We start from the raw sequence: 25,311 nt of genomic DNA, 5'->3' as shown, positions 1-25,311 counted from the left end.
GTCCGGGTCGGACTATGGGTAAACCGGACGCTCTCTCGCGACGCTCGGATCACTCGGATGGTAAGGATGACAACAAGGATGTAGTGATGCTCAAGCCATCCTACTTTGCTGTCCGTGCCACGGGTGTCACTCTTGAAGGGGAGGAGAAGGATATCCTCACGGCTATCCGGACTGGAGTGCGAGATGCGAAGTTTGAAGATGCAGTGGCAAAGGCGGCGGAGGAGCTGAAGAAGACCCAGGGCAGTCGCAAGACAGTCCGAAGTGCGGAATGGTCCCAATCGGACGGACTCCTGATGTTCCGGGGTAAGATCTACGTTCCGGACTCACCGGATTTGCGTCGGACTATTGTAGCTCAGCACCACGACACCAAGGTCACAGGACACGCCGGCAGATGGAAGACCCTAGAGCTTGTTTCACGCAGCTACTGGTGGCCCAACATGTCCCGGTACGTCGGATCCTACACCCGCCATTGCGACCTCTGTCTCCGGACGAAGGCCCAAAGGCATCCGCCCATGGGCGAACTTCATCCGCTTCCCATTCCGGATGAACGCTGGGATCGCCTGAGTGTCGACTTCATCGTCGAGCTTCCGGAGTCCGATGGATTTGACGCTGTCATGAATGTGGTCGACTCCGTAAGCAAACGCGCCCACTTCATTCCGACTCACACCACAGTGTCTGCCCTCGGGTCCGCAAACTTGTACCTGCAGAACGTCTGGAAGCTGCATGGACTCCCTCGGTCTGTTGTGTCCGACCGGGGTCCGCAGTTCGTTGCAGAGTTCACCCGGGAAGTCTACCGGATGCTCGGAATCAAGCTGGCTGCCTCCACTGCGTACCACCCTCAGTCCGACGGACAGACGGAACGGACCAACCAGGAACTCGAGTCCTATCTCCGGATCTTCGTCGGAGAGCGTCAGGACGACTGGGCTCGCCTCCTACCTATGGCGGAGTTTGCATACAACAACCGGGTCCACGCGTCGACTCAGCAGTCACCTTTCCTCCTAGATACTGGCCGACATCCTCGCCTCGGGTTTGAACCTCATCAGCCACCGTCTCGGATGGAGTCCGCAAACGAGTTTGTACATCGGATGAAGTCTGCAGTTGATGAAGCTCAGTCTGCATTGGTCAAGGCTCAGGATGACATGAAGCGTTACTATGATCAGCGTCGGACTCCTGCTCCGGAGTACCAACCGGGTGACAAGGTTTGGCTGGACTCGTCGGACATCAACCTTGCCCGACCCTCCCGGAAACTCGGACATGCACGACTCGGTCCTTACAAGGTCGTCCGGAAGGTTGGCAAGGCGGCATATCGACTCCAGCTCCCCCCGGGCTTATCCCGTCTCCACCCGGTCTTCCCTGTGGTCAAACTCTCTCCCTTCATCCCGGATCCCATTCCGGGTAGACGCCCTGTCGCTCCGCCACCTCCGCAGCTCATTGACGGAGAAGAAGAGCACGAGGTAGAAGAGGTCCGGAACAGCAGACGGTTTGGTCGGGTCCTGAAGTATCTGGTACGCTGGCGAGGTTATGGCATTGAGCACGACTCCTGGGAGCCCGCGAGCAACCTCCAGCATGCTGCCCAGAAGGTCAAGGACTTCCATGATCGTCATCCGGACACAGTGCGCTCACTCCGGACGAGTCCGACAAGTCCGATGACCCCTGCACCGCTCCGGATGACTCCTACAGCACTGGACCAGTCCTGGGAGCGTTGGCGCAGTCGGAAGGCTCCGGGCTCTGTGCAGTCGTACTTCAACATCTTCTCGCAGCAGTCCGGAGTTTCGGGGTTGGTGAATTCATGGCGCGGCAGGCAGGAATCTTCGCGTCGGGTCGCCGCAACCTTGAAGGGGGGGTGATGTAAGGGGACACTCCTATTTTCTCTCCTTTCCTTCATCCCATGGACTCTTACCTACATTTCCTTCGTTCCCCTTTGTTCCTTTTCGCTTCCTTTCCTTTCCACTTCCTTTCCGCCCACTCCTTTCGCATCCGAGCCACGTCCGGTGACTCCGGAGTCTTCCCGCGCCTCGGACTCGCCTCGGACTCGCTTCGGACACCTCGGACTCGCTCGGACGCTTCGGACTCGCTCGGACTCATAGATACACTCCGGGGCTCGTCTGGGCTACCTCTATCCTCCTTTCCCACTTCATTACTCCTTGTCCCCACTTCCCCAGGTCGCTGGCACGACTCCTGTACATTCCCCTTCCACTTCATTATCACATGCCCCCTCGTACCTTGTGATATTCGTTCGTACCTGTGGCTGGTGTACTGTACAGTTACCCTTCATTCCTCCCACGCTACTACAGTATATACTTCGCTTCCTAGCATGGAGAATCCCCATCCTGTTCTCTTTGGATTCTCCCTCTGCTAGGTGAGCAGCTCTCTCATGTATTGTAGTTAGTCTTATTCATCTCTTTGGATTCTCCCTCTGCTAGGCCTGCGCTGTCGGCCATCTTGAGGTTGCCCTTACACGCGGAGGGAAACAAGGGAGTGAGGATGTATGGGCTTGGCTTCAGCCACGTGTATGTGTGGCCCGAGTCCGTAGCCGGAACACACGTTAGTAGCCCCTAAGGGGCCTCCTGGATGTGCCTATAACAAAACCTCTCAGAGTGACTTACAACTTAACTATGATTTTGTGGTAGTACATTGTGAGGTTTTACAATGTAACAATTGCATGATTATGAAGCTGTGCAATGTTGAGAGGATCCAAGTATGTTGGACTACTTTCTGAATTCCCAAATTTCCAAATCTCCAAGTTCCATGAAAGTGTTACTGAGCAAGCAGAACATGAACATCAGTACTATATAGATGAGGGATTATGAAAAATAATATTTACCTATAAACTCTGCCCCAATGACTTCCAACCCCTTTTATTCCTATGAGACACCCTTACCACTCAAAATGAATCCAATTTAAGCAGAGCAGAGGATGGCCCATTGATTTTATTCCATGTCCTTTTATGTTACTCTTAACTATAAATCTGAGGAAAACTATGTGATAAATAAAGTGAACACCACCCCTGATTTAATGGGAGCACTAGAACAGGGGAACAGGGGAGGGTGGGAGGAATTGTCATGTGCCAAATGTGCAGAACATCATTGATCAACAAGATTTTAAGATGTATTCAATAAATGGAATTCATATATGTATCCCAAAGCCACAGTTCCTAATTTGAGTTTTCTGCATTACTGTATCATTCGACTGTAGGTTCAGTAAAACATAACGGTCGTGTGTGAACTGAACCTTGATGGGTGTTCGTCATGGGTAACACTGACAAGTGAACCTCTTAGGGGCTTAGTAACATATTTCCGGAAAATGGCTAAAAATTGAATAAATTATCTCAGGCAAATTTGAGGGCTCTAAAGCATCTAATATAACTCCAGTTTTCATTGAACAGCATAACAGTAATCTAATCCCAGTGAACATGAACCTCAACCTTACAGTGTAATGTGTCACACGGGGTTGTGAACCTCTTTCCAGGTGAACATGTGCCATAACGTGTAACGGGCCATGAACCTACAGTCAAAATGGTACAGTATATCTGTCATGGAAGCCTGAGTCCCATGCGTGACGAAGTCACGGGCCTGAAACTTGTGTCTACATAATCCTCGCTGATCCACATTACTCACTCTTTCTCTGTATCTAATACATATGATCAATAGTCTATATATAAAGTCCAAATACGCATAGCATGAATCAAGTGGGTTTCTTTTGGTCATCACTATCATCGGGGGGACTGCTCCACTTCTCCCATAGTAACCCAAACGCGCGGCTGGCGAGGACGTAAGGATCTTTCGTCCAAGCCTTCTCCCAAATCCGGTGTACGAGTTCTTGCTGGGCACCCGAAGTTACACTCTCATGGACAATGCCGAGTAGTTTGTGCGTGGGCGCAAGTAGATTCTCTACCTTGCTGTACAAAGGTGGTAGGGGTGGCGGAAGGGATATTAGAAGGGATTCGGCACTATATGGGATTGTTGAGTTAGCGATTAGATAGACGATGAGGCTACACTTACGATATGTCGAGGATAGGCGGAGGGGGAACTATGGGTCCCCACCATTTGTCCGGTGCGGGCGAGTCTACTGCTGTTGCTTTTGGCTCCTTCTGGTAGTCTTGATATTCCGCCCAGTCGTTTCTCCGCTTGTCTTTCGCTGCCTCGTACTGCTGCTGTGATTCCAAATCCCGCCGCATCGTCCACACCTTTTCCCACACGCCCTGCGACGACTTGGTATACCACAGGTACCAGCCCTCGTCCCAGTACTTCTTATCGTCTCCAGGTTTCCTGACGTGGTCATCACTTTCGGTGGCTTCGGGATCCGTTCCCCCCAAGTATGGTGGCAGATTAGCTGGCTGGCCTTCCTTGGGCAACGGGTATTTCGCTTTCCCGTCCGCATCGAGATTGTGGTGCGTCCGGAATGAAACGATATTCCGGACTTCATGCGTAAAGACCTTGCGTATACATATGGCCTTGCAGTACGGCTCCTTCCTATGAAAGCGACCGGCCACTGTTTGCGAGCAGTACATAAAACACCGTTCATCGGTCCTGGGGGAGAAGCGACCTACTGCCAAGTCAGAGTTCCGAACAGTCAGAAGATGACGAGATGGGACTTGCCCTGAGGTGGATTGAGAATCTTGATGGTCGGCCATGTTGCGAACGGTATGGGAGGCGCTTTCTGCCGCTTGGATGTGGATGCGGGGGTATCTTGACTCGAGGACATGGAAATGATTTAGAATGAGTGACTGGCGCACAACAAGGAAAGGAAGAGCAGTAACTTGCGCACCTCACGGCCGCCCGGCACAGCCAGGCGCTTCAAATTCAAGCGGCGCCTGCTGACTCAGCTCAGCCCACCATAAAAATTCAGTTGCGCAAATTTTGCAGCTCATCTCATGCTGTCTGAAGAATCGCTGTCGCAGCTCACGCACGGAGAGCCTCCAACTCTCTTTTTCCGCTGTGGGGAAAGTCCCCGGAGATACAGAGCATGGTCCCGTCCCTCCCAATGGGAAAGCAGCCAGCTTTAAGCGCGCTGGATTTTGGACGTCGGATCGGCGAGAATGCATTGCCCCTCCGCTCACCGATGGACTCGCTCGGTCTGGGTGTTCACGCGAAGGGCTCCCTCTCGGCCACTCTGTTGCCTCATCCCGATACTCGCCGCTTGGTGAAGGCCCGATTCCGCGAAGATACGAGCGGGATTTTGCTCAGGCGGTGTGGTGGACGGCGGGCAATTCGTTACTCATAGATACAGTCATGCGATTGTGGACTTCTTTGCCGTCGTCTTCAACTCAATGGGGCTTACTCTCATTCAGCATGAGTTCGTATTTTTCCCTTATTTGGCCTTCGAGGTCTATCGCTCGGAAGGATGGGGTCGGATGGATATATACAGGTGAGCAACTTTCCGTTCATTTCCTTGCATGATGTTTGTTGGCTTTTGAATTTCTTCATGGTGTATACCCTATTAGGGGCGAGCTCCAGAATTTGACACCCTGACGGATACGCGATTCTGTCTTGTTGAACGAATAACTCATTCAACTTTTGCAGCGAAACCGAAGGGCGATGGTGGTTGGGTAGAAAGTACGTATACGTGTAGGATAGGCACTTGTATGGCATGCGCCGTTCAATTCATTCATAGTTTTCCGTCCGTTGGAAGTCATCAACATATGTGCCAGCGATATGCGATTATATACAAGATAATATACAGATCCGCTAAGACATCCCCATCTACGTTGATCTACAGCTTCGCCTTGCGAGGTTGGTTCTCCATTTCCACCTTTGCAAGTTCACGAAGTTCCCTTCTGAGGATCTTACCAGCAGCACTGTGGGAGGTATGTCAATGTCAACGGTGTGTAGACGAGCCTCTACAGAGGGACTCACCTCTTGGGTATCACGTCTATAACGATAACACCTTTACACCATGATGGGTTGATGGGTTAGCAGCATCCAAGGTGGTATTTGCAAGGACGAAGGGCTTACCACCGCGAAGGAATTTATGCTGTGCGACCTTGGTCTTTATCCAATTCGCAACATCACTACCGAATGCGCGCTTCTGGTCAGGCGTAGTCACCTTTTCAGGTGAGGCAGGGACGACGTAGGCTCTATCGAAGCTGTTCAGCGTAATATCCTTCGAGCTTCTGATAGAACCACACAAACCTAGGGTACTCTGTGGCTTCCCCCTCGTCGTACACGCCGATGACGGCTGCATCAGCGATATCTGGATGTGTCAATAACACGCTCTCCAGTTCGGCGGGCGGTACTGTACGGCATCGGTTAGATCGACAGCGGGCGGGCAGGGAAAGACAGGCTTGCCTTGGAAACCCTGTTTTAGAACGGGAAGGTTAGGACACTGCTGTCTACCGCCATCAGAAAGACGGGCCGCACCTTATATTTAATCAACTCCTTCCGTCGATCGACGATATAATAGTATCCTTCTTTATCTCTGATGCCAATGTCACCAGTTTTGAACCATTTGTCGTGAGTAATGCAATCTTTCGTCGCAACATTGTTATTAAGGTATCCCTGTACATCGATTGTCAATATCAACGTCAACACCACAGCGGTGAGGCTCCATAGATAAATACCTTCATTATCGACGGGCCTCTAAGCCAAAGTTCTCCGGGCTGGCCGTCCTCCGCGTCTATGAGACCGTCGCCTTCGCCATCTACGACTAGGCGCGCCTCCAGATTCGGCAATAGAAGCCCAATACTTCCGACTTTGCTGTCAGAGTCTGCGGTGGAAAGCAGATGTGTTGTGGGGCTTGTTTCCGTTAGGCCGTAGCCTTGCGTGACAAAACACTCTTGCTTGCCGCCGTTGCAGGCCAACAATCTGCGCTTCACCTGAATGGTGTCGCTGTCAAAATACGACAGAATTTGACGCAACAAAGGGAGTTACATCTTTGACAAGTGCTGCTCCTAGTGGAGCTGCGCCAGAGAAAAGAATTTTTAGTGTACTTAGGTCGTTCTTTTCAACCGCTAATGACACGGGTGAGCAGGGGCTCTACATCAGCAGAAAGCTAGGCTGACCTGGATGCCGTGAAAGTACTACAAGGATAGGTGGAACAATCAATGAAGCAGTTACGCGATAGCGCGCAATGTTTTCACAGAATGCAACGGGGTCAAATTTGGTTTGAATAACGACAGGAATACCGGCAGCGAGGGGGAAGTTGAGTAACTTAACGGCGCCTAATTATATGTCAGTAGGAACAATCATATCGATATACGGAAAGATGGTACCGTATATATGGTAGAAAGGAAGGACGCCTAACATGACGTCTTTCCCTGGATCGAGAGGAGGAAAGACGAGTTTGACCATATCGAGCACAGATGTAATATTCTGGTGTGAAGTCTAGTGGGATGAAGGTTAGCCCATGAGTTCCGGGATCGTCGTAGTGAACTGTTGATAGCTAATATATCACTGACCATAACACCTTTTGGTTTGCCCGTCGTACCGGACGAGTAGCACAGTAAGACCGTTTCGTGGGTGTCGGCGCCATCGAAGCGTTCTTCAGATGGAAGCGTCCCCAACGTCAACAGTTCGTCCAGGGTCAAGAGGCCGAGGTCAGCGGTGGTCTTGGTACTACGATTCCCAGCCCACTGGAGTCCATTTCCAAGAACCACGATGCGTTGATCCACCTCGTTCTTCGCCAGCCCCAGGTCCTTCAGCATTTCCCGTGCCACAGGTACGCCATCTTCAGCGACAAGAATAACTTTCGCGCCACTGTCCTTGTATTGGTGTTCCAGCTCTCTGCTTGTGTAGGCACTGTTGGCTAGAGTACACCGCAGACCTCCTGAGATGGCACCGAAAAGAGCGATCGGAAAAGCCAGTGAATTGGGCGAGAATATCATCACCGTATCACCGCGTGTCAGCTTGAGCTGAGGGTGATTTCGCAGGGCGTAGCCTAGAGAGAGGGCGAGATGTTTGAGCAATGCGCGCGAAACCGTCGCGCCCGTAGCAGCATCGATGAACGCGGGGTGTGCAGCAGGATAACCGCCGATTTCGTTAGGCCCCGTCACGGAGAAGAGGTGCGTGAACAGAGATTCCGAGGCCACAGAGATTGGGGGGTACGGCGAGGTGTAGATTCTGGCGACCATGGTGGTGTGCGTTGCGGGTTAACCGGTGTACGGACATTCGTGCTAGCTTGGAACTTATATGGAGGCCCGGTTTAGGATTTGCCGGTCGGCGAGGGACAATATGTAAGTCACACCCGAAAGGGGCATCACGCGTGACCACTGCTTTTCCCTCAGTCACGTCCGAGTCACGGCTGCATTCACTTGTCCACAACCTCCTCCACCACTTTTTGTTGTACTCCTTTGATCCAAATGGCCTCCCTTCTTGAACGCCTGAGTGTCCCGCAGCCCACTGGACCCGGCCCCATTCGTTCGCGAAACAGCCAAAGCCGCTCGTCAACGCCATATGTTAGTAGAGCTCCAACTATTGTACAAGGGTAGACCTCACTCGGACACGCGCCAGAACCGACCCCCGAAACGCGACGTCGACTCTCCGTGGTCGCACGATCTCTTCGAGCAGCACAATTCCTTATCCGCGCGCCTGAACCTGACGCCCTCAGCCCCCAAAACGACAATCACCTCAATTGCGCAGAAGGCGCTGAGAGATGCTACATCAAAGTCGTCAGGGGAGCTGAACATCAAGGGCGCGGGCTCGCAGAATGTAGTTGAGGTGACGGGACTGGTGGATGGGACGACGGCAGACGACGTTGCAGCAATCTTCAAGCGTTGTGGCACAGTCACCAATACCAAGGCCGTGCCCGGTGGCGAAACGAAAATCCGAGTTACATTCAAAGAGCCAGCTTCAGCGACCGCAGCGGTTCAGAAGTTCAACGGGCAAGTAGCTGATGGCAAGGTGTTATCAGTGCGTATAGTAGGCGCAACGGCGACCACGCTTGGTGGTAGATTGGGGGGTGTCGACGGCTTGGGCTTGGTGCGACAGGAGGGCAGCGTGGACGTCTTGATGGGCACGCAAGAGGGTGGCTCGTAAGCAGCTCTTCAAAAGTCTTATCGAACGAAGACAATCTGAACATATCCCAGGAAAATGCGTTCGGACTCTCTTCTCAAGGCCGACCCACGGGCGCAAGTACTAGTAGCACCTCCTGGCACGAATCCAGCAGACTACGTATCAGCGCCCGGCCAGCGGGGAGGCAGGCGGGGACGTGGTGGGCGAGGTGGACGTGGAAGACGTGGTGGTGGACGGGGCGGTAATTCCAATAAAATGGACCTTGATTAATTGTTTTGTGAGTAGTCCTCCGCTGTGTCCTTGCTCGGTTCTGATTCTTTGATCCGTTTGCAGTTTGTCACTCCTTTGCCTTATCGTATTGTCTTTTCCGGTAGCTCTGTTTCCTGCTCGTGTATGGGTTTTGTCTACTCCCCTCTGTCTAGTTTTCTCCTAATCACTACCACAGCTACATTGTCCACTGCTGTATCTTGTGTATAAACAGCGTCAAGCTTTTGCTCCGCTTCATACAATGAACACGGTTCGATTTCGTCCTCTGCACAAGCAAATTATCGAACGGCTTGTTCGTACAGCTTCACTGATGAAGTCATCGACAATGGGAAGAGCTGCGGGAATGTTGCGTCCCCTCTCGTGTTGGATGCCAAACCAAGAATGGAAACGGCGTGGTTCTACATCCTACCGCTCGCCACCGCCCTCCAAGGAAAGGTATTTATCTTTCTACCCGAGAACGGACGACCTGATCGTGATCGTAGCTGTAGATTTTTATCAATCGGCACCTATCGACGCGGAGTACTCAGCGACAGGTACTACGATCCAGGAACCACCACTAAGCCTCAGTCGTCGTTGGTGCTAGTTATACTGTTAACAGGATCCTGCTCATCATCGGAACTCGGTGGCGATGCATGCTACCTTCCAAGATTAGCTTATCATCTCGCATGCTTCATAGCTTCGGAATGATCTTTCTGGCTTTGCTGGGATAAATACTTTGATGGGCAGGCTCCGGGATCACGGCACGACGCACGTACGCGTCGTGGTCGCTGCGCTGCGCTTCTCTTCTCAGGCGTGGAATGGTACCGCCACCCCAGTCCACAGCAAGTGACCTTCCCATTGGACATGTGTACACCCGTATGGCACTTGTAATAATGGATGTCTCGTCGAACACCTTTAGTCACTGATCGTAGCCACACTTGCGGGAGAGCGTGCGGATTTCATTCAGATAGGTCACTTTGCAGCGCGGCCATCAATATAAGAGGTATCGTCAAACATCGATCATTGAGCATCACTGAGATACACTATTACAGGCTAGAAATAAATAGCAGGTACAGGAAAGGACATAGTCGAACGGGAAGGAAGAATGTACGAACCACCGACCCAACTTCGCTCCTCGCAAGAGAGTGAGCGATGCAAATGGGTGCTAAGACGTCCGACTCGCTCAGAACACGGCCTGACACTCGAACAACCGCGTGTGTCGCCAAAGAATGGCTGGGCAGTTATGAGCAACATGGGGAAGATTATGGCCGTGCTGCCGCACTAAGAAAAACTTCACGCAGAGGTGAGGTTTATATATGGGAACCGTGGGAATTACTTTGTCATCCTACTGCTTACAATGAAAGCTCGGACTCCCTCAACGAAGCGCAGTTGTATACATCCTCAAAATGAAAGCGTGCGACGGACTAAATTTCCTTCAGGACTAAGCCAGCATGATGCGAGTACTATATGCATTGGACTCACCTGATGGCCAAACCACTAGACCAGAATCATGACGCCCACAACCTTCCATACTACGATCACATTGGAGCCGAGTGTGTATAAACGTGCAATGGCACTTACCACCAAATAAATCCATACGTAACATGTACGACACACTGTATACGTCCGAGCAATCATCTTGCATGCCAATTATACAGGTTTAGCTGCGGCGAGGCCTACCGCACCCACTGCTGCTGCGTCGTCTACAAACTCCACGGCGTGAAATACATGACCTTTCCTTGCGAGGGAGTCCAAAATCATGTCCCTGTACGATGCCACTCCAACTAACGATCCTCCGAACGAGATGATGCTTTCCGACGCCTTCACTGCGCGGGGCTGAGGGTTCTTCTCTTCGTAAAGCAAGACGGCGACCTCGTTTGCTAGGATGTCTGAGCAAATCCGAAGCACACTGATTGCCAGTGGATCCTTGTCTTCGAATGCAGCGTCGAAGACCATGGGCGACAACGACGATAGCCGTTTCTCTCGCGGAATCGAGACATGTGGGGATGTATCTGCATCAGAGGGCGCAGAGGGGGTGCGTTCAGGGAGATGGATCAACGTAAGGATCTCCATGAAGTCGGTTATGGAGAAATGAGACATGATGCGCGTTCGCAAGGAGCTGTCTGGCGGTGGCTTGCCCGTAACAGAGGCTTTATCGTGTTCCATGAGGAGTTGGCGGATAGCCTCACGTCCGACATGAAACCCCCCGCCCTCGTCGCCAAGGATCCACCCCCAGCCCCCGATACGCCCAAGCTCCTCCAATACACCATTAGTTTCCTTGAAACTGACGCTGATGGATCCGGTGCCACCAATCACGGCGACAGCGCAGGAAACCTCCGGATGGAGGCGAACTGGTGCGGCTAAGAGATGGGTGTCGTTCGCGACCACCAATCGCGGTCCTGCGGGTATCCCTAGCAATTTCGATATAGCAGGTGTGATAGCCGCGACAGCAGCTGGCGAATCCACTCCCGATATTCCAAACCATGCGGCAGCAAAGGTGACACTCGTTGGTGGTAAGGATACAGGTTCCTGTGAGGGCGGCGATGTACAAGACTTCAGAGCATTTCCGACGGCTGTTGCGACAGACGAAGAGAAAGCTTCGATGCCGAGATATGCGAAGTTCGACGGTCCGCCAAAGGCACGGCCTATAATCTCGCCCGACTCGTTGGCAATCGCAGCGGCAGTCTTCGAGCCTCCGCAATCTACGCAGAGGTAAAGAGCCATAGTGATTGGGGGCAGAAGGCAGAGTTCTTGTCGCTTTATTTCGCGTCTTGTGACTCTTGTAGTCTATGTTGCCAGCGCTGCGTTGAACCATATGGTTCGCCTGATAAGGATGCTCTGGGCCGCATCACTGTCAAGGCACTCGCTGTGAACTCTACTCTTTTAGAAACGAAACATATACAGTAAATATACTGACCATCAGTTTTCTTCTGCAGTGGTAGCCATGGAGGAAATGGTTGAAGAGTGTGCGATAAGATTAGCGCTCGCATGTCGCTCTTCTCCTACCACTAGCAGTAGACTTCTGGATTTCGCATGACTGAGTTCGACGCGTCCCCTTGATCCCAAAATGATAGGACTTCCTCATCGCTTCATCCGCGTATTGCAGCTCTCATTCACCGCATATCTCTGCGTCGCGGTCGTTTACGCGACGTACCATTTCGCAAAGCTGCCCTGGAACGATGGCATTCGCTCGTTCCCATCGACGCTCAGGGACTCTCGCTGGTCTTCTCTCAAATTGCCCCAATCTCTGGACTTCATGGCATCCTACAAGTCTTCTTCCACCGTCGGCGAACTCCCTACAGACTCGAATATCAATGCTGGGTTACTGGACGATAAATTCTACTGGGATACTTCCAAGGTCGCACTGGATCTCGGGATGGGGCATCAAGGTCGTGTATCAATGGACGAGCAGCTCTTCCTCTCCAAGGCGTTTGGCGTAGCAATGGGCCCGAGCAGGATCATACCGTTTTATTACAAGGCTACTTCGGAGGTCGATCAAGAAGATATCACAATAACCACTTTAATTACAAGCAACCGCTTCTCTGTATTCGCTCGCCTTGTAGAGCATTATCAAGGTTCGCCATTCCTTCCCTCTAGTAGGTCTCAGCAAGGCAAAACGAAAACGCGCCATAGGGCCTGTATCAGTAACGATCCACATCAAGAACGAGACCGAGCACATTCGCGAGCTACTGGATTCTCTCCATGGTCTATACACCTCAAGCCCCAGCATGAGCGCGCACGTCGACGTCCATCTCGTCATCGATAACTTCGAACGGCAATTCAACATGTGGCGCAACGTTGCTAGGCTCTTCGCGCGGACGGACTATATCATGATGCTGGACGTGGACTTTGCGCTGTGCACTGACTTTAGACGGGCTATCAGGAGCAGCGAGCAAGTCGTCGGTAAACTCAAGGAGGGGAACGCTGCTTTTGTGATTCCGGCATTCGAATACACTAACGCATCCGACGGTACTGATTCATCTACATTTCCCCGAGATAAAGATGTTAGTGTTCTATCTGCCTTTCAGACCACCGAGTTAGGTTTTAACCGTTGTACCGCAGTCTCTCCTCCCGCTGGTGGACAGCAAACGCATTGGGATGTTTCATGCTTCGTGGGGACCGGGACACAACAGCACCGACTATCCCAAGTACTACACCTCGAAACCCGGGGAAGTGTACAAAGTCACCCAATATCAGTCCGCCTACGAGCCGTACGTCGTCTTCAAGAAAGAGGGCCCGCCATGGTAATGTTTGTTGATGTCTCGTTCATCTCGTAACGTTAAAGGGTGTCTACAACGCGCATACATGCAGGTGTGACGAGCGGTTCATAGGATATGGCGCGAACAAGGCTTCGTGCCTCTTCGAGATGTACATTTCCGGCGTCTCGTTCTATGTCCTGTCCGATCACTTCATTATCCACCAAAACCACGACTACGAGGAGACAGCACGGAAGAACGAGGTACGTTGTTCCCTGGTCACCCGGGATGTGTCACAATCTTCCTTGAACTATATAGCGTCGGTACAATCGCAAGATATATGCTGACTTCAAAGAGGAAGCTTGCTTGAGGTTAGTGTACATAACGAGGTGGACTTTTGAACCAAACCAACCTCGCGTCTACAAAGGTATATTCGGATGTACCGCTCTCAAGGTCTCTTAAACACAACGTTAGCCTACAACGTGCAAACGGAATGCCCCAAAATCAAGAACGTCGCCCGGCTTTTCGGCCAGGTAAGTTGATTTGCACCCAATCTTCTGCCGAACTTGGCTAACGGTAACTCTCATCAGCTTGGCGAGACATGACCTAGTGCTCTATTGCATATACTTTCAAGATAATGTATTATAGCAAGCACTCGTAAGAAAAGGACATATTGCGGAATTGTACGGTTAAAGTAACGAAGAATGTCATTGGTAGTTGTCCGTCGTCTCTTTCGTCGTATTTTGCTCAACTCGTTGAGTGATTCCTTCGTCATACACGTGGAACACCCTGGGTGACGTGAGGGTAGTGCTGGGCGATCATCTACGCAAGTATATCATTATCAGCTTGTCGAACGAGCATATGCATATTGGAGAACTTACGCCGAACAACTCAGGTGCACGGGCAGCCAGGACCTGGGGATCCTCCCCAAGACCAACGAAGATTGTGGACACTCCGGCATCGATGGCAGAAGACAACGTCAGTGCTAAAGCCACTATCAGTACACCTACAATTTTGATACCGGGAAATGCACGTACAACACTGCAGACCAATAAGGAACGAGAACAACACGATGGGTGCCGTGTATTGTCCGTCGGCGTTATACGACGGAGCCGTGTCTATGCAGATTCATGATGTCAGTCCGAGTCGGGAGATAGATGGAGCCGAGGAACAGATGAAATGGGACGTGACGTACAGCGGAGGTAGATGTACCCGAACAGCGACGAGATGAGGCCAACGGCGTAGCCACCCCAAGTCAGCACTAAGAAGGTGAAAACATCGCAATGATAATCAGCTTCCATTGGTGCGGTATTGATTTGGAAGGTACTCACTCATGCTAACCAAAGAATCGTTGACGAGCGCATCGATCCCTGATGGAAGACGTTAGAAAAGGCACGCTCGAAGCACCAGGATCGGAGGTGAGGTCTTACCGCGATCTTTGAAGAGTCGCCATGTATCTTTCGCAGCCGGGATGTAGGCCTTGCCGTAAAGTGCTACAAGGATGCGATCAACGTCATACGGAGGCCGTCATACAGCTCCTACATACCAATTTCAATGTATGCGTATCTATAGATCAGAATGTCAGTTCATGTCCATTCGGGTACGAATATCAAAGTAATTGCTAACCTGTTGAAGTACTCCACCATGCTCTCGATACAGCCAACAAAGCATGCGGCGCAGCAAGCTAGGATAGCTTCGACGGCTAATCCACTTCTAGTTAGAACCGCGAAGGACGCTGCGACATGGACATTTGGCACGTACGATGGCCTTCTGCATTGGCATTGTGGCGAATCGCCTCGAGGATGAGGCGGAGCAACTCTAGCAGTGTGACAATCAAGGATCCGAACGCGATGGAACCCAGAGAGAGCGTCGACGCGCGTGAGAAGGCGGATAGCGTTGGGTGTGGTGGCTACACAGATGTTGGATTGATTGATTAGAGCAATCGAAGAAACAGAGATGCACAGCGGTCCATAAACACCGGGGGTAAGGAAACGAGTTGGGGACAAGTGTACTCACCATTAGCCCTTGCTGCTTGGGTCCGAAGTAGTACCATGAGCCGTATGGGCCTCCGGCGAGCGTGGACAGCGCGACGTTGCCGATGACTTGCGAGGTCCAAAGGAACGCGAATGTTTCGAAGAAGATGAGGCCGGCGACTGTACCCGAGGAGCAAGACGTCCCTGTGCTACACGCTAGCGGAGTAATAGGTATCAGCGCCCATATACCAGAAGACGGACAAAATGAAACGACGAACATGGGTTGCCAGGCGTCCACTTCGCGTACCTGATACGAGAGTCTTGAGATAGTACATCGGAAGGCGGAGAACAGGGACTCACGTTGCGATTGCGGTGAATGTGTACCATCTGTAAGAAATATATCAACTGATGAAATAAAACACAAGAGAGGGAGGCGACATACACAGCCATAGCAGCCTGGACCAACAGCGCGATGAACGCGACGACGTATACACTCATGTGGTGTTTGGAAACATCCATAACCACTTGGAGCAGCAGGGACGCCAGCGGTATACGCGCGCGCATCCCGAAGTAGGCGAAGACGGAGAAGAGGGCGATCAACGTGAAGATGATTGCTCCAGCTGTTCACGGTAAGTTAGACTTCTGTGGATTGAAGGAAGTACGAACAGTAATATTTTGTGATCCAGTAGTAGACGCAGATTCCGCTGAAGAACACAGTCAATATTACCTCACATAGAACGCTTGAGCGACGTACATGTTCAATAGGATGGAGAGGACGAGGGTGACATGCTGCAATGAAGTCAATTCAGAACTCCGAGGAAGTATATCCACCATTCGGTTCATACCATGATAAGCCTTGTAAATAGGCGACATAGCATGAGATAGGCCGTAGACAGCAGTAATGCAGCAGCCGTGACGAGGAGTAATAGGTAGACGGTACTCCTTCGCGTCGAGATCAAGTCAGAACCCATGTCAAGTGTTGATATCGCAGTCCACACCTGTTCAGAGTCACTGAGGTCCCCGTGCTCCCTTTGCCGAGCCCACCGCCCAAACCACCTGCTGAGATCCATGCATTCAGCACGTATCCAGATAGTCCAGCAAAGCCAATAAACTGAAGCACAACAACAATATCAGATCAGCGACTCCCGTTGTCGCCGTAGTACTAACTTGTATGATGAAGAGAGCCAGGAAGACGGGATCGTTGATCGTCTTCTTTGGCTTAAACCGGTCCCCCTCGTACGGATCCTTCGAGTCACCGTACACCGGGCCTTGAGGCGGCGGTTGCTCGTACGTCGGGGCGTATTGCGGGGCATATCCTGGGTTAGGGCCCACCGGGACATAACCCTGTTGAGGTTGGCTCCATTGACCTTTATTCCAGTCGGCCATTCAGCAGAGCGTCGTGCGCGTCGTTCGGGGTATAAGATTCGAGTCGGTCGTGGTGGTGGTTGAGGAGCAAGCCGGAACGGTCAACGTTCAATTTCAAGCTTGGGTTTGGGACCGAGGCGAAGAGAAGCTTCAAGAATGGCGCATGTTTCGGGCCTGGTCCTGCATAAATGCCTAAAACGTGGTCAGATGATCAACTGACATCATGCTTCACGCCTTGGCGATGTCCATCCAGGGGCCCCGCGCTCGGACACTGCTTCAGGAGAAAGCCTCTTCGTGAGCAAGGACATATCACAAATGATACAAGTTCAACGCGCCGGGGATCAAGGCACGCAATTTCTGCACTATGGTTCGACTCAAGAACATAACTTTCAAAACGAAGATATCACTGTTTGACTCGGGATGAGCTTGTTTTGTTTCGTGTTCTCGGATAAGAGGGCGAATCGGAACGAATCAGTCATTATGGGACATCGAATTTAGCGAAACATTTGTTCGATTTGGGGTTGTAGGTCAAGCCTTTTCACAAGTACATCAGTGACCGGCAATCGCCACCGGCGTGTATGGTTCTTCCAGATACGCAATTTCTTCTTTTGTGAGTTCTATGCTCACCGCAGCTAGAATTTTACACGGTGAATCGTTGATGGAAAGAACTATAGAGATTGGGACGCACCAATCATCTCTTCCAAGTTCTTGAGGCTAGTTGTGCCGACGATGGGAGCGCTCACGCCTACAGAAGGGGAAAGACATCAGCAACAGCGCCGAGACGCCGCAGATCATTGGGAATCACCTTCTTTAGAAAGGGACCAAGCAACGGATACTTGGGCCATACTGATGTTCTTCTTCGTAGCTATTTCTTCGACGCTACATCGCGAGGTCAAGAAAAGCATCGGAAACACAAAAAGAACAAACCCACCGTTTGATGATTTCCGCTGTTCCGGCATTGCTCGCATCGTAAATACCAACATAACTGCGAAAGCGGTGAGAATATCACATTGAATATAAGGGGCTAGAAGCGTACGGGTCAGTTTCTTTGCGATGTGTCTTCTCGCTGAGTGGTCTACACAACATTCCACGGGCGAGGGGAGACCATGGAATGGCGCCAACGCCAAACAGCTGAGTAGTCGTCGTCAGTCTCACTGGTTACTACAGAAAAGAACGCATGGATGTACCTTCAATGTAGGGAACATTTCCCGCTCTTCTTCTCGATAGATGAGGTTGTGGTGGTTCTGCATAGATATGAACGGTGTCAGTTTGTTCGCGATGGCGTAGTCTGCGGTGAACAAGTCAGGTGAATGCTACTACGAGAGCTATATATATCTGATGTGAACGCACTTTGCATTGCGTGGACTAAATGAATGCTGAGTTGAGTACATTATTAGAGTTACGAAGAAGGGACCAACGCACACTGATATGCCCAGCACGAGCTCATTCCGATGTAGCGAACATAACCCGCCTTCACGACATCGTGCAGCGCTTGCATCTATAAGAACGCTGATTACCATGGCCAACGCACTGCAAGGTAAACAACTTACGGTCTCTTCAATGGGAGTAGTGGGATCGAAGCGATGGCCTACATCGAACGAATTAGCTTCAGCTAGAACACAAAGAAGTTTGGGTACGCACATTGCAGAAGGTCGATGTAGTCAAGCTGTAACCGCTCGAGACTGTGCTTAACGGATTCAAAGATATGCTAATAAATCAAGCACGCAGCGTTTGGAATCGTTCAGCCTACGCGGTGTCATGTCGGACAGATGGGGATGAAGCGAACCTTGCGACTCAGACCATGTTGGTTGATGTACCCATTCTCGTCTGGATTCGCGCCTGTCCGGAGGAAACTGTATCCGTGTTCGCGGGCTACGGTTCCCCAAAGCTGTTATCGGTGTCAAGTAAATGGCTAAATCAGAGGACATCCAAATATCGAAACAGAGATAACAGAAATAGCGAACCTTGGTCATGACGACGATCTCGTCGCGGGGTAGTTTGTGTTGTTTGATAGCCTTCCCTAGGATGATTTCAGAAAGACCATTGGAATACACCTATATTCCATGTTCAGCAGTTTATTAGAGTCGAAGCAAGGAGATAACTCGAGGAGTCCTACGTTAGCGGTGTCGAATGATTGTATGCCCTGGTCATACCTGCCACAGTCGATGAGGTTAGCAAACAGGAAACCTTTCGGCCTAACAGGTAGTCGCACGTACGCGAATTTGATGTGCTTGATCGCTTCCTCCTCTTCAAGAACCCATCCTTGCCATCCAGGACTGCCATAGGTCATACACCCTAGGACAATCTTCGAGATCTTAAGCCCAGAATTGCCAAGGCGAACTGAAGATCGAATGGTGTAGTGGGCGAGGTGAGCATAGTTGTTCCCATCGCGGTCGACACCGAAAGGGTCAGACGTACCGTATTGCATCTTCTTGGGGGCACTGGCCATCGTTGATCGTCAATATTCTTACAACACTGGGCGTGCCGCCTTATATCTCCTCACCATTTGTAACATCCAGGACATCTGACCACGCCCTGACGACTCACTTACTCAGCTGGCAAATCGGGGGTTGAAAATAATCCAGCAATAGATGATTCTAGTATTGACTCCGTGGGCAGGCGTCGAGGATGGGAGTAGTTTATGGGAATTTGGGAATTCGGGAAATGGGAGTGGGAGTTATGTGGAACACCCTGCCGGATTTACTTACGTGTATAGAGTGCCGATGGGGCCGACATAGTTTTCTTCCTGTAGCCCAATAGTTCTTTTCTGTTCGTTTTGTGTGGAAGGTGCTAAGGTTGTCTTTGTACGTGAAGGAGAACGAAGAGTCGAAGCTGGAGCATCACGCTCGGCGTATTGTAAACAGGGGCTCCCCTGTACTTATTCACAACTCCGAGTCCAACGAATCAGTTGTGGCCTGCAATCGGTACGGGGTGGTAAGGCTCCTCAAGGTACTTGATCTCCTCTTCGGTCAGCTTGATATGAATGGCGTCTAGAAGCCACATTGTAAGAAGTCAGATACCAACGTCGTTGGTAGGCGAGTGGACATACCGATCATCTCTTCGAGATTCTTTAAACTGGTGGTCCCTACGATGGGCGCGCTGACGCCTGCGAGGGTTGTTGAGAAAGCTTATAGTATAGAAGGTGGAAATCTTACCGTCTTTTGATAATGACCATGCAACAGAGATCTGAGCCATACTAACACCTTTTTTCTTCGCGATTTCTTCAACCCTGTGTAAAACAGGGCGTTTTACAGTGTTGACGGATAAGAAATACTACTACATACCTTTTGACGATTTCTGGTGTCCCGACACTCTTGTTGTTGTAAATGGACTGGAACCTGCACGGAGAAGTCAACATCCGAAATCTATCCGGGATTCAGTGTCGGGCGCGGGAGGCCTACAGGTCGGTTTCTGCCCGTATCGTCTTTTCACCGAATGGTCTCGTAAGGATACCTCGCGCCAGTGGCGACCATGGGATGGATCCAACGCCAAATAACTTAGCCAAAATCAGCGCACAGCCTACGGCGGAATGCCCAATCCCACCTTCAAAGTTGGGAACATCTCCCGTTCTTCCTCTCGGTAGATCAAATTGTGGTGATTTTGCATCGAGATAAACGGTGTAAGTTTGTTGTTTATGGCGTAGTCTGTTTGGAGTGTTAATCAATATGGAGTGACGTTAATTGCAGCGAACACAGACTTTGCATGGCATGGACTAAGGGATGTAGGTCAGGTATAGGTTTCTTTCTTAATTGAAGGTGAATGACCCACATTGGTAGGCGTAGCAGGAGCTCATGCCAATATAGCGAACATAACCGGCTTGCACTACGTCGTGAAGCGCTTGCATCTAGCCAAGTCTTTAGTGTACGTGCCTAATCATCGGATAGTTCGTTAATGACACACGGTTTCTTCAATGGGTGTTTCTGGATCAAAACGATGGCCTAATGATAGAGTTAGGACATAAGTCGCAGAAGCGGAGGTATTCTCACATTGCAGAAGGTCAATATAATCGAGCTGCAAGCGTTCGAGACTGTGCCTCACAGACTCAAAGATGTGCTAAAGATGTGCGTGAATGTTGAATTTCAATGAAGCACGGACTCTGAAGAGTTTACCTTCCGACTGAGGCCATGTTGGTTGATATACCCAACTTCATCGGGATTTGTCCCAGCAACTTGGAAACGATATCCATATTCTCGCGCAACGGCTCCATGAAGCTGTGGACAAATATCGTGTAAGATATGACCACAAGACAATAATGCATCGTAGCTACCTTCGTCATCACCACGATCTCGTCGCGGGGTAGTTTGTGCTGTTTGATAGCTTTGCCCAGTATGATCTCCGAGAGTCCATTGGAATATACCTGTTCGAGCGGAAAGTCAGTGTCGCAACGCGCCTTAGAAGAGAAAAGCCAACACACATTGGCGGTATCGAACGACTGAATCCCCTGATCGTATCTAAAGGGGGTCTAGAGGGGTCTTTGCAGGGGACGTAGGGGGCGACTCACGCGAATTTAATGTGCTTAATGCCTTCCTCCTCGGGCAACACCCATTTTTGCCATTCTGGGCTACCGTATGTCATACACCCCAGGATGATCTTCGAGACTTTCAGCCCCGAGTTCCCCAGGCGGACTGCACACATAAAAGTAAGGATGAAATCTCGCCATCGTATATTTCAAAGCACGAACCATACTGCATTTTCTTCGTAGGACTGGCCATAGTGATAAGCTTACTGTCACTGGCAGGTGGGCGCGGACTGCTCTTTTATGCGCTCGCGGTGCGCCGGTCATCTGATGATGCCTTACTCATCTCTGGTTCTCTGAGTGTGAAAAGAAGAGATACGGTGGGATCGCGCCATCGAACGCTGGATAAATTTGTCATTTTGAGCCATGCAGGCACTGTCTATGTTGTTTTCAGGGTTCTAAAATAGTCGCGACGTATCTTTGCTGAACGTCATCAGTATGTCTGTGACCCCCCCCAGTTCTTCTGACATGAACGTTCACCACTTACACCACTGATGAGGTACTCCAATTCTCGTGTATCAGCTCGCAACAGGATACGCTGACCACGCTACTAATGGGATGAGATGCGATTCGTGCAGCTCTTACCTCTGCTGACCCTTGTCAGTTTGGGGTCGTACAATGTGCTCGAACTGTAGCTGGGATGGAAGAGGGGATGGACAGGTTCACCTACCTTGTAAGTTCGTCCACTTTCCTATAGTCGGGTTTGCTTGCTCTGCATCCCACCATATCAACCGATGCAGAGTCGGACGCGTAGTCCGAGCTGTGTTTTGGCAACCCCGATCGTCCCTGGAGATCTCCACAATTCGGCTTGCCTAAACGAGATATATCCCAAAATTGTGAGTACAAGGCCAGGAAATCGATGGATCTATCTTACCTTAGGCCTACGGGGTAATGCGCCTCCAACACCGCCCACGCGCTGCGCCCACCAACACAATGCAATTCACGAACTTCGAAGTGGACCAGCGATTGTGACCAAACAGGGGTAAGTCGCTTCACCCTTGCCCCCTCATCTACAACGTAAATGGAGGAGCCGAGCTGCCGAGGAAGCTATAAACAGGATGGTCATGATCAGTGTGGTTAAACAATGGCGAGGGTCTTCGGTGGCAAGTTCACAAAGTAAGCCGTACCTTTGTTGTTTAATATGGACAACATCACAAAAGGCCTGCTAAGCAATGGCCCCGGCATGACAATTGCGATGGGGAACGCGGGCGGGTGGGAAAGGCGTGAGTGGGGGGACAAGCATCTGATCGTTAGGGCCGTGGCCACCCACTAAAAAGCTTCCGTGGCCCGTACAATGAGGCCCACGCAAAGAAGCGACTACGCGTGAAGTCCGCCAGCAACTGCCACAGTGCCACCATCTGGCTCTGCTATAAAAGCAGCCTCGCGAAGCAGACATAAAATCATCGAAAATCACCCACTGCATACTGAACACACTTCACCAACTAGCACAAGGAACACAATGCAGAAAAAACACAAATCGCGTTCTTTTCCTCCTCTAAACCGCTGGCCGGCCGATGTCTTCCACCAAGTGATGCGATTTGCAGCGTTGCCGGATTTCGTGAATGGCCAGAACCCTTACGAAACTGCGCTGGCTCTGACCAGGGTGTCGAGCGACGTCCGACGTGCGGCTATGCCCGGCTTTCTCCACACTGTCGTGATCTCCAACCCCAGGCAGCTTTACGCGTTCCTCGAAGCAGTTCGCCGCTCGCGCTCTCAGCGCCAGCCCCACCGTCTGGACATCCACTGTGACTACGCCCAGATGGTCCGCCGCTTCTGGTGCACGGATGGCCCGCACCGCCTCCTCAGCGACCCTACTGTGCTTGACTACGCGACACTGTACGACGTCATCAGGAATGTCGACTCGCTGGGTATGACCTTCGTGTCCCTGCCGATGCTCACCGACTGCTTTGCCGAAGGGAGGAACATCCAAAAGGAGTGGAAGTGCCGCAGCCTCGTTCTCGTGGGACCTGGCGACCGATGGAACCCGTTGGTGAAGTCGCCTGAGGGAGTTGTCCTTTTGTCCAAGCTCACTCATCTAGTTGTGTACAACTTGGATGGCGTCTCCAATGAGACTCCCTACCCGCCTGCAGTCGCTCGAATTCCTTTCGCTGCGATGCCGAGCTTAACCCACTTCGCGTTCCCGATGTTGGCCCAAGCCCGAGGGGGAATCTTACCGATGGCTGCGATCGTGAGCGCAGACCGCCAAGCTTTGCACCAGTTCGTGAAGGCGCCGGCCAATAATAGCACCCCCTCGTATATTCGACCTCCTCGATGGGATCAACACGGAATCGACTGGGAGGCGGCATTTGGAGTAGCAGAACCCGAACAGATTTGGCGCCGAGCTACTCTGGAAGACGAGAGGAAGCAGCAACTAGTAAAGGGAAGAAAGTGAAAGCAAACCAATCGTCAAGCAAACATTCTCGATGAATCATCTTGTACTTGTATCCGAGTCTCTGGTATCAGATCCATATTCCGAATAGCGTCGAATGACAATGTAACTTAGCATATTATCTCCTGACATAACTTGTAGTCTGAAAATGTTCAGTGGAAACAATTAGAATATATGATGAGTCGATACAAATGCATGCAAGAAAAGGAATAGTATGAAAATCGGTAGTATACCTTCGCAAAGAGCAATCAGTATAGCGCACGATACCATGACAGTTGGAGAACGTACGTAGTATTAGTTGAGGTTCTGAAGCTTCATCCAAACTTTATCGTCGGCGTGAAAATCGACGCCTTTCCGTTTCCACCATGCTCTCGCCTGTGCGCCCCCACCGATAGCGTCTTCCAAGGCTTCCTCGATATCACACATCCGGTATTGAATCGGGAGACCAGACTTGTCCCACCATTCCAGCACATCGGCACGATTATGTCTTGTTGCACCCGTCAACACGTCTTGGTCGAATACCAACTGCAAACCGCTGCCCAACCACCAGTCCAATACATCTACCCGCCCATGACAACTGGCTTGATGCAGTGCGTAGCGATCGTACTTGAAGTCAAGCTGGGACGCCGCCCACCACTCAAGTACGGGGACATGCCCAGCGGTGCTTGCAGCGTCCATGACCCGACCGATTTTAAGAGGCATACCTGTCTTTTTCGACATCTGCTTCCACCACTCAAGAACCGCGACCTGATTTTTTGCACTAGCGTGCTCGAGCGCGGCATCCGAGTATTCGAAAGGGAGGCCAGAATGAAGCCACCACTCCAAAGATACTATCTGTCCGTTCCGTGAAGCGCCATCAACAGCCTCGGAGATGGATCCTGCTTTGGGGGGAGGTATTAAATCGGGATGCTTTTGAAACCCGTGCTTCCACCACGACAAGACGCCGATTCGACCGTGCCGTGATGCCTTGATGGGGATTATATCTCCAGAAAATAGGGAGAGAAACATATCGTGGTGATGTGATAGGAAGAATTCTAGGACATGGACGTAACCGAATCTAACCGCAGCTACTGCACCGACCTTAGTAGGCGGATTGCTCGCTGGATCCAGCGATCGAATGAGTGGAATATGGCCTGCGAGCATTGCATGATCGATGGGTGCGGCCCTTGCCCAATCTATTGGTCTCTGGATGGATGTCGGCACTCCCACTGCCTTCGCCAGCTCCCAATCCCCAACCTGGTCCATAATATCGGCCACAATGTCGATGCTGAATCCACTCGACGATTTTAGGGTCGGGGGCGGTGATGAAGGAGGAGATGAGGGCCCTTGGTTGTGGCCGACGAAGTGATATGTGTGTAGATCATGGTGGGTGAGACGAGAAGCGAGTTCTGCGTCTGTGCCAGAGGTGGGGAGAGTCCGAATTCTGAGGAAGAGAAGGAGTTCATCATGTGACAATCTCCCGTAAGCCTGGCGGACGAGATCGATTGTTGGGTCGTTTAGCTGAGACACGAGAACGAGTGTTAGACTACCAGCGACCCGACGAGGACAGAAAGAGGCTGCTCACCGCCATGCAAGATGAAGGGAGGTCCAGAGAGAGCAATGCGGATAAAACGTGACGGACGCACGCTTGAGGGGGCCCTTATTTGTCAAACGTTCAAGGAGTAAACAAGTCCCCCGC

At 51.2% G+C, this 25,311-nt stretch overlaps 10 protein-coding genes across 10 annotated transcripts; 3 read left to right on the top strand and 7 right to left on the bottom strand.

The window, feature by feature from the left end:
• Window positions 1-3,684: 3,684 nt before the first annotated feature.
• On the bottom strand, window positions 3,685-4,704 carry PC9H_007373 (uncharacterized protein; the record flags this gene model as incomplete). The annotated part of the gene is made up of 3 exons (XM_036776905.1): window positions 3,685-3,949; window positions 4,002-4,545; window positions 4,599-4,704. 3 exons carry the CDS (start codon window positions 4,702-4,704, stop codon window positions 3,685-3,687), a joined length of 915 nt encoding a protein of 304 aa, XP_036630525.1.
• Window positions 4,705-5,712: 1,008 nt separating this feature from the next.
• PC9H_007372 (uncharacterized protein) lies at window positions 5,713-8,068 on the bottom strand (the record flags this gene model as incomplete). Its single annotated transcript, XM_036776904.1, has 11 exons — window positions 5,713-5,797; window positions 5,856-5,886; window positions 5,955-6,076; window positions 6,132-6,234; window positions 6,297-6,327; window positions 6,360-6,497; window positions 6,560-6,778; window positions 6,870-6,949; window positions 7,001-7,159; window positions 7,211-7,322; window positions 7,397-8,068. The coding sequence occupies 11 exons, from the start codon at window positions 8,066-8,068 to the stop codon at window positions 5,713-5,715; spliced, it is 1,752 nt and encodes a 583-aa protein (XP_036630524.1).
• A 228-nt stretch (window positions 8,069-8,296) lies between these two features.
• PC9H_007371 (uncharacterized protein) lies at window positions 8,297-9,218 on the top strand (the record flags this gene model as incomplete). Its single annotated transcript, XM_036776903.1, has 3 exons — window positions 8,297-8,392; window positions 8,448-8,968; window positions 9,023-9,218. 3 exons carry the CDS (start codon window positions 8,297-8,299, stop codon window positions 9,216-9,218), a joined length of 813 nt encoding a protein of 270 aa, XP_036630523.1.
• A 1,473-nt stretch (window positions 9,219-10,691) lies between these two features.
• Window positions 10,692-11,918, bottom strand: PC9H_007370 (uncharacterized protein; the record flags this gene model as incomplete). Its single annotated transcript, XM_036776902.1, has 3 exons — window positions 10,692-10,726; window positions 10,776-10,810; window positions 10,984-11,918. The coding sequence occupies 3 exons, from the start codon at window positions 11,916-11,918 to the stop codon at window positions 10,692-10,694; spliced, it is 1,005 nt and encodes a 334-aa protein (XP_036630522.1).
• Window positions 11,919-12,261: 343 nt separating this feature from the next.
• On the top strand, window positions 12,262-13,995 carry PC9H_007369 (uncharacterized protein; the record flags this gene model as incomplete). Its single annotated transcript, XM_036776901.1, has 7 exons — window positions 12,262-12,769; window positions 12,828-13,198; window positions 13,257-13,438; window positions 13,506-13,653; window positions 13,709-13,761; window positions 13,818-13,923; window positions 13,981-13,995. The coding sequence occupies 7 exons, from the start codon at window positions 12,262-12,264 to the stop codon at window positions 13,993-13,995; spliced, it is 1,383 nt and encodes a 460-aa protein (XP_036630521.1).
• Window positions 13,996-14,161: 166 nt separating this feature from the next.
• PNS1 (putative choline transporter, neither null mutation nor overexpression affects choline transport) lies at window positions 14,162-16,749 on the bottom strand (the record flags this gene model as incomplete). Its single annotated transcript, XM_036776900.1, has 18 exons — window positions 14,162-14,212; window positions 14,272-14,375; window positions 14,428-14,508; window positions 14,586-14,651; window positions 14,722-14,760; window positions 14,821-14,883; window positions 14,937-14,956; window positions 15,017-15,092; window positions 15,152-15,299; window positions 15,407-15,579; window positions 15,642-15,670; window positions 15,724-15,750; window positions 15,806-15,983; window positions 16,030-16,067; window positions 16,118-16,152; window positions 16,209-16,305; window positions 16,362-16,474; window positions 16,531-16,749. The coding sequence occupies 18 exons, from the start codon at window positions 16,747-16,749 to the stop codon at window positions 14,162-14,164; spliced, it is 1,557 nt and encodes a 518-aa protein (XP_036630520.1).
• A 528-nt stretch (window positions 16,750-17,277) lies between these two features.
• PC9H_007367 (uncharacterized protein) lies at window positions 17,278-19,177 on the bottom strand (the record flags this gene model as incomplete). The annotated part of the gene is made up of 14 exons (XM_036776899.1): window positions 17,278-17,360; window positions 17,417-17,473; window positions 17,534-17,607; window positions 17,660-17,713; window positions 17,765-17,859; window positions 17,916-18,016; window positions 18,079-18,093; window positions 18,151-18,226; window positions 18,279-18,316; window positions 18,370-18,436; window positions 18,515-18,616; window positions 18,693-18,782; window positions 18,845-18,881; window positions 18,945-19,177. 14 exons carry the CDS (start codon window positions 19,175-19,177, stop codon window positions 17,278-17,280), a joined length of 1,122 nt encoding a protein of 373 aa, XP_036630519.1.
• A 455-nt stretch (window positions 19,178-19,632) lies between these two features.
• PC9H_007366 (uncharacterized protein) lies at window positions 19,633-21,440 on the bottom strand (the record flags this gene model as incomplete). The annotated part of the gene is made up of 15 exons (XM_036776898.1): window positions 19,633-19,718; window positions 19,778-19,834; window positions 19,884-19,957; window positions 20,013-20,066; window positions 20,130-20,224; window positions 20,272-20,372; window positions 20,426-20,440; window positions 20,497-20,572; window positions 20,629-20,666; window positions 20,715-20,781; window positions 20,838-20,939; window positions 20,996-21,085; window positions 21,143-21,179; window positions 21,230-21,353; window positions 21,410-21,440. 15 exons carry the CDS (start codon window positions 21,438-21,440, stop codon window positions 19,633-19,635), a joined length of 1,047 nt encoding a protein of 348 aa, XP_036630518.1.
• Window positions 21,441-22,703: 1,263 nt separating this feature from the next.
• Window positions 22,704-23,636, top strand: PC9H_007365 (uncharacterized protein; the record flags this gene model as incomplete). Its single annotated transcript, XM_036776897.1, has 1 exon — window positions 22,704-23,636. The coding sequence occupies one exon, from the start codon at window positions 22,704-22,706 to the stop codon at window positions 23,634-23,636; it is 933 nt and encodes a 310-aa protein (XP_036630517.1).
• A 291-nt stretch (window positions 23,637-23,927) lies between these two features.
• PC9H_007364 (uncharacterized protein) lies at window positions 23,928-25,203 on the bottom strand (the record flags this gene model as incomplete). The annotated part of the gene is made up of 2 exons (XM_036776896.1): window positions 23,928-25,133; window positions 25,198-25,203. 2 exons carry the CDS (start codon window positions 25,201-25,203, stop codon window positions 23,928-23,930), a joined length of 1,212 nt encoding a protein of 403 aa, XP_036630516.1.
• Between the last annotated feature and the right edge of the window lie 108 nt (window positions 25,204-25,311).

This window comes from Pleurotus ostreatus (genome assembly GCF_014466165.1).
Source record: "Pleurotus ostreatus strain PC9 chromosome Unknown scaffold_5, whole genome shotgun sequence".
NCBI classification, from domain to species: domain Eukaryota; kingdom Fungi; phylum Basidiomycota; class Agaricomycetes; order Agaricales; family Pleurotaceae; genus Pleurotus; species Pleurotus ostreatus.
This window is presented reverse-complemented; position numbering and strand designations above follow the sequence as displayed.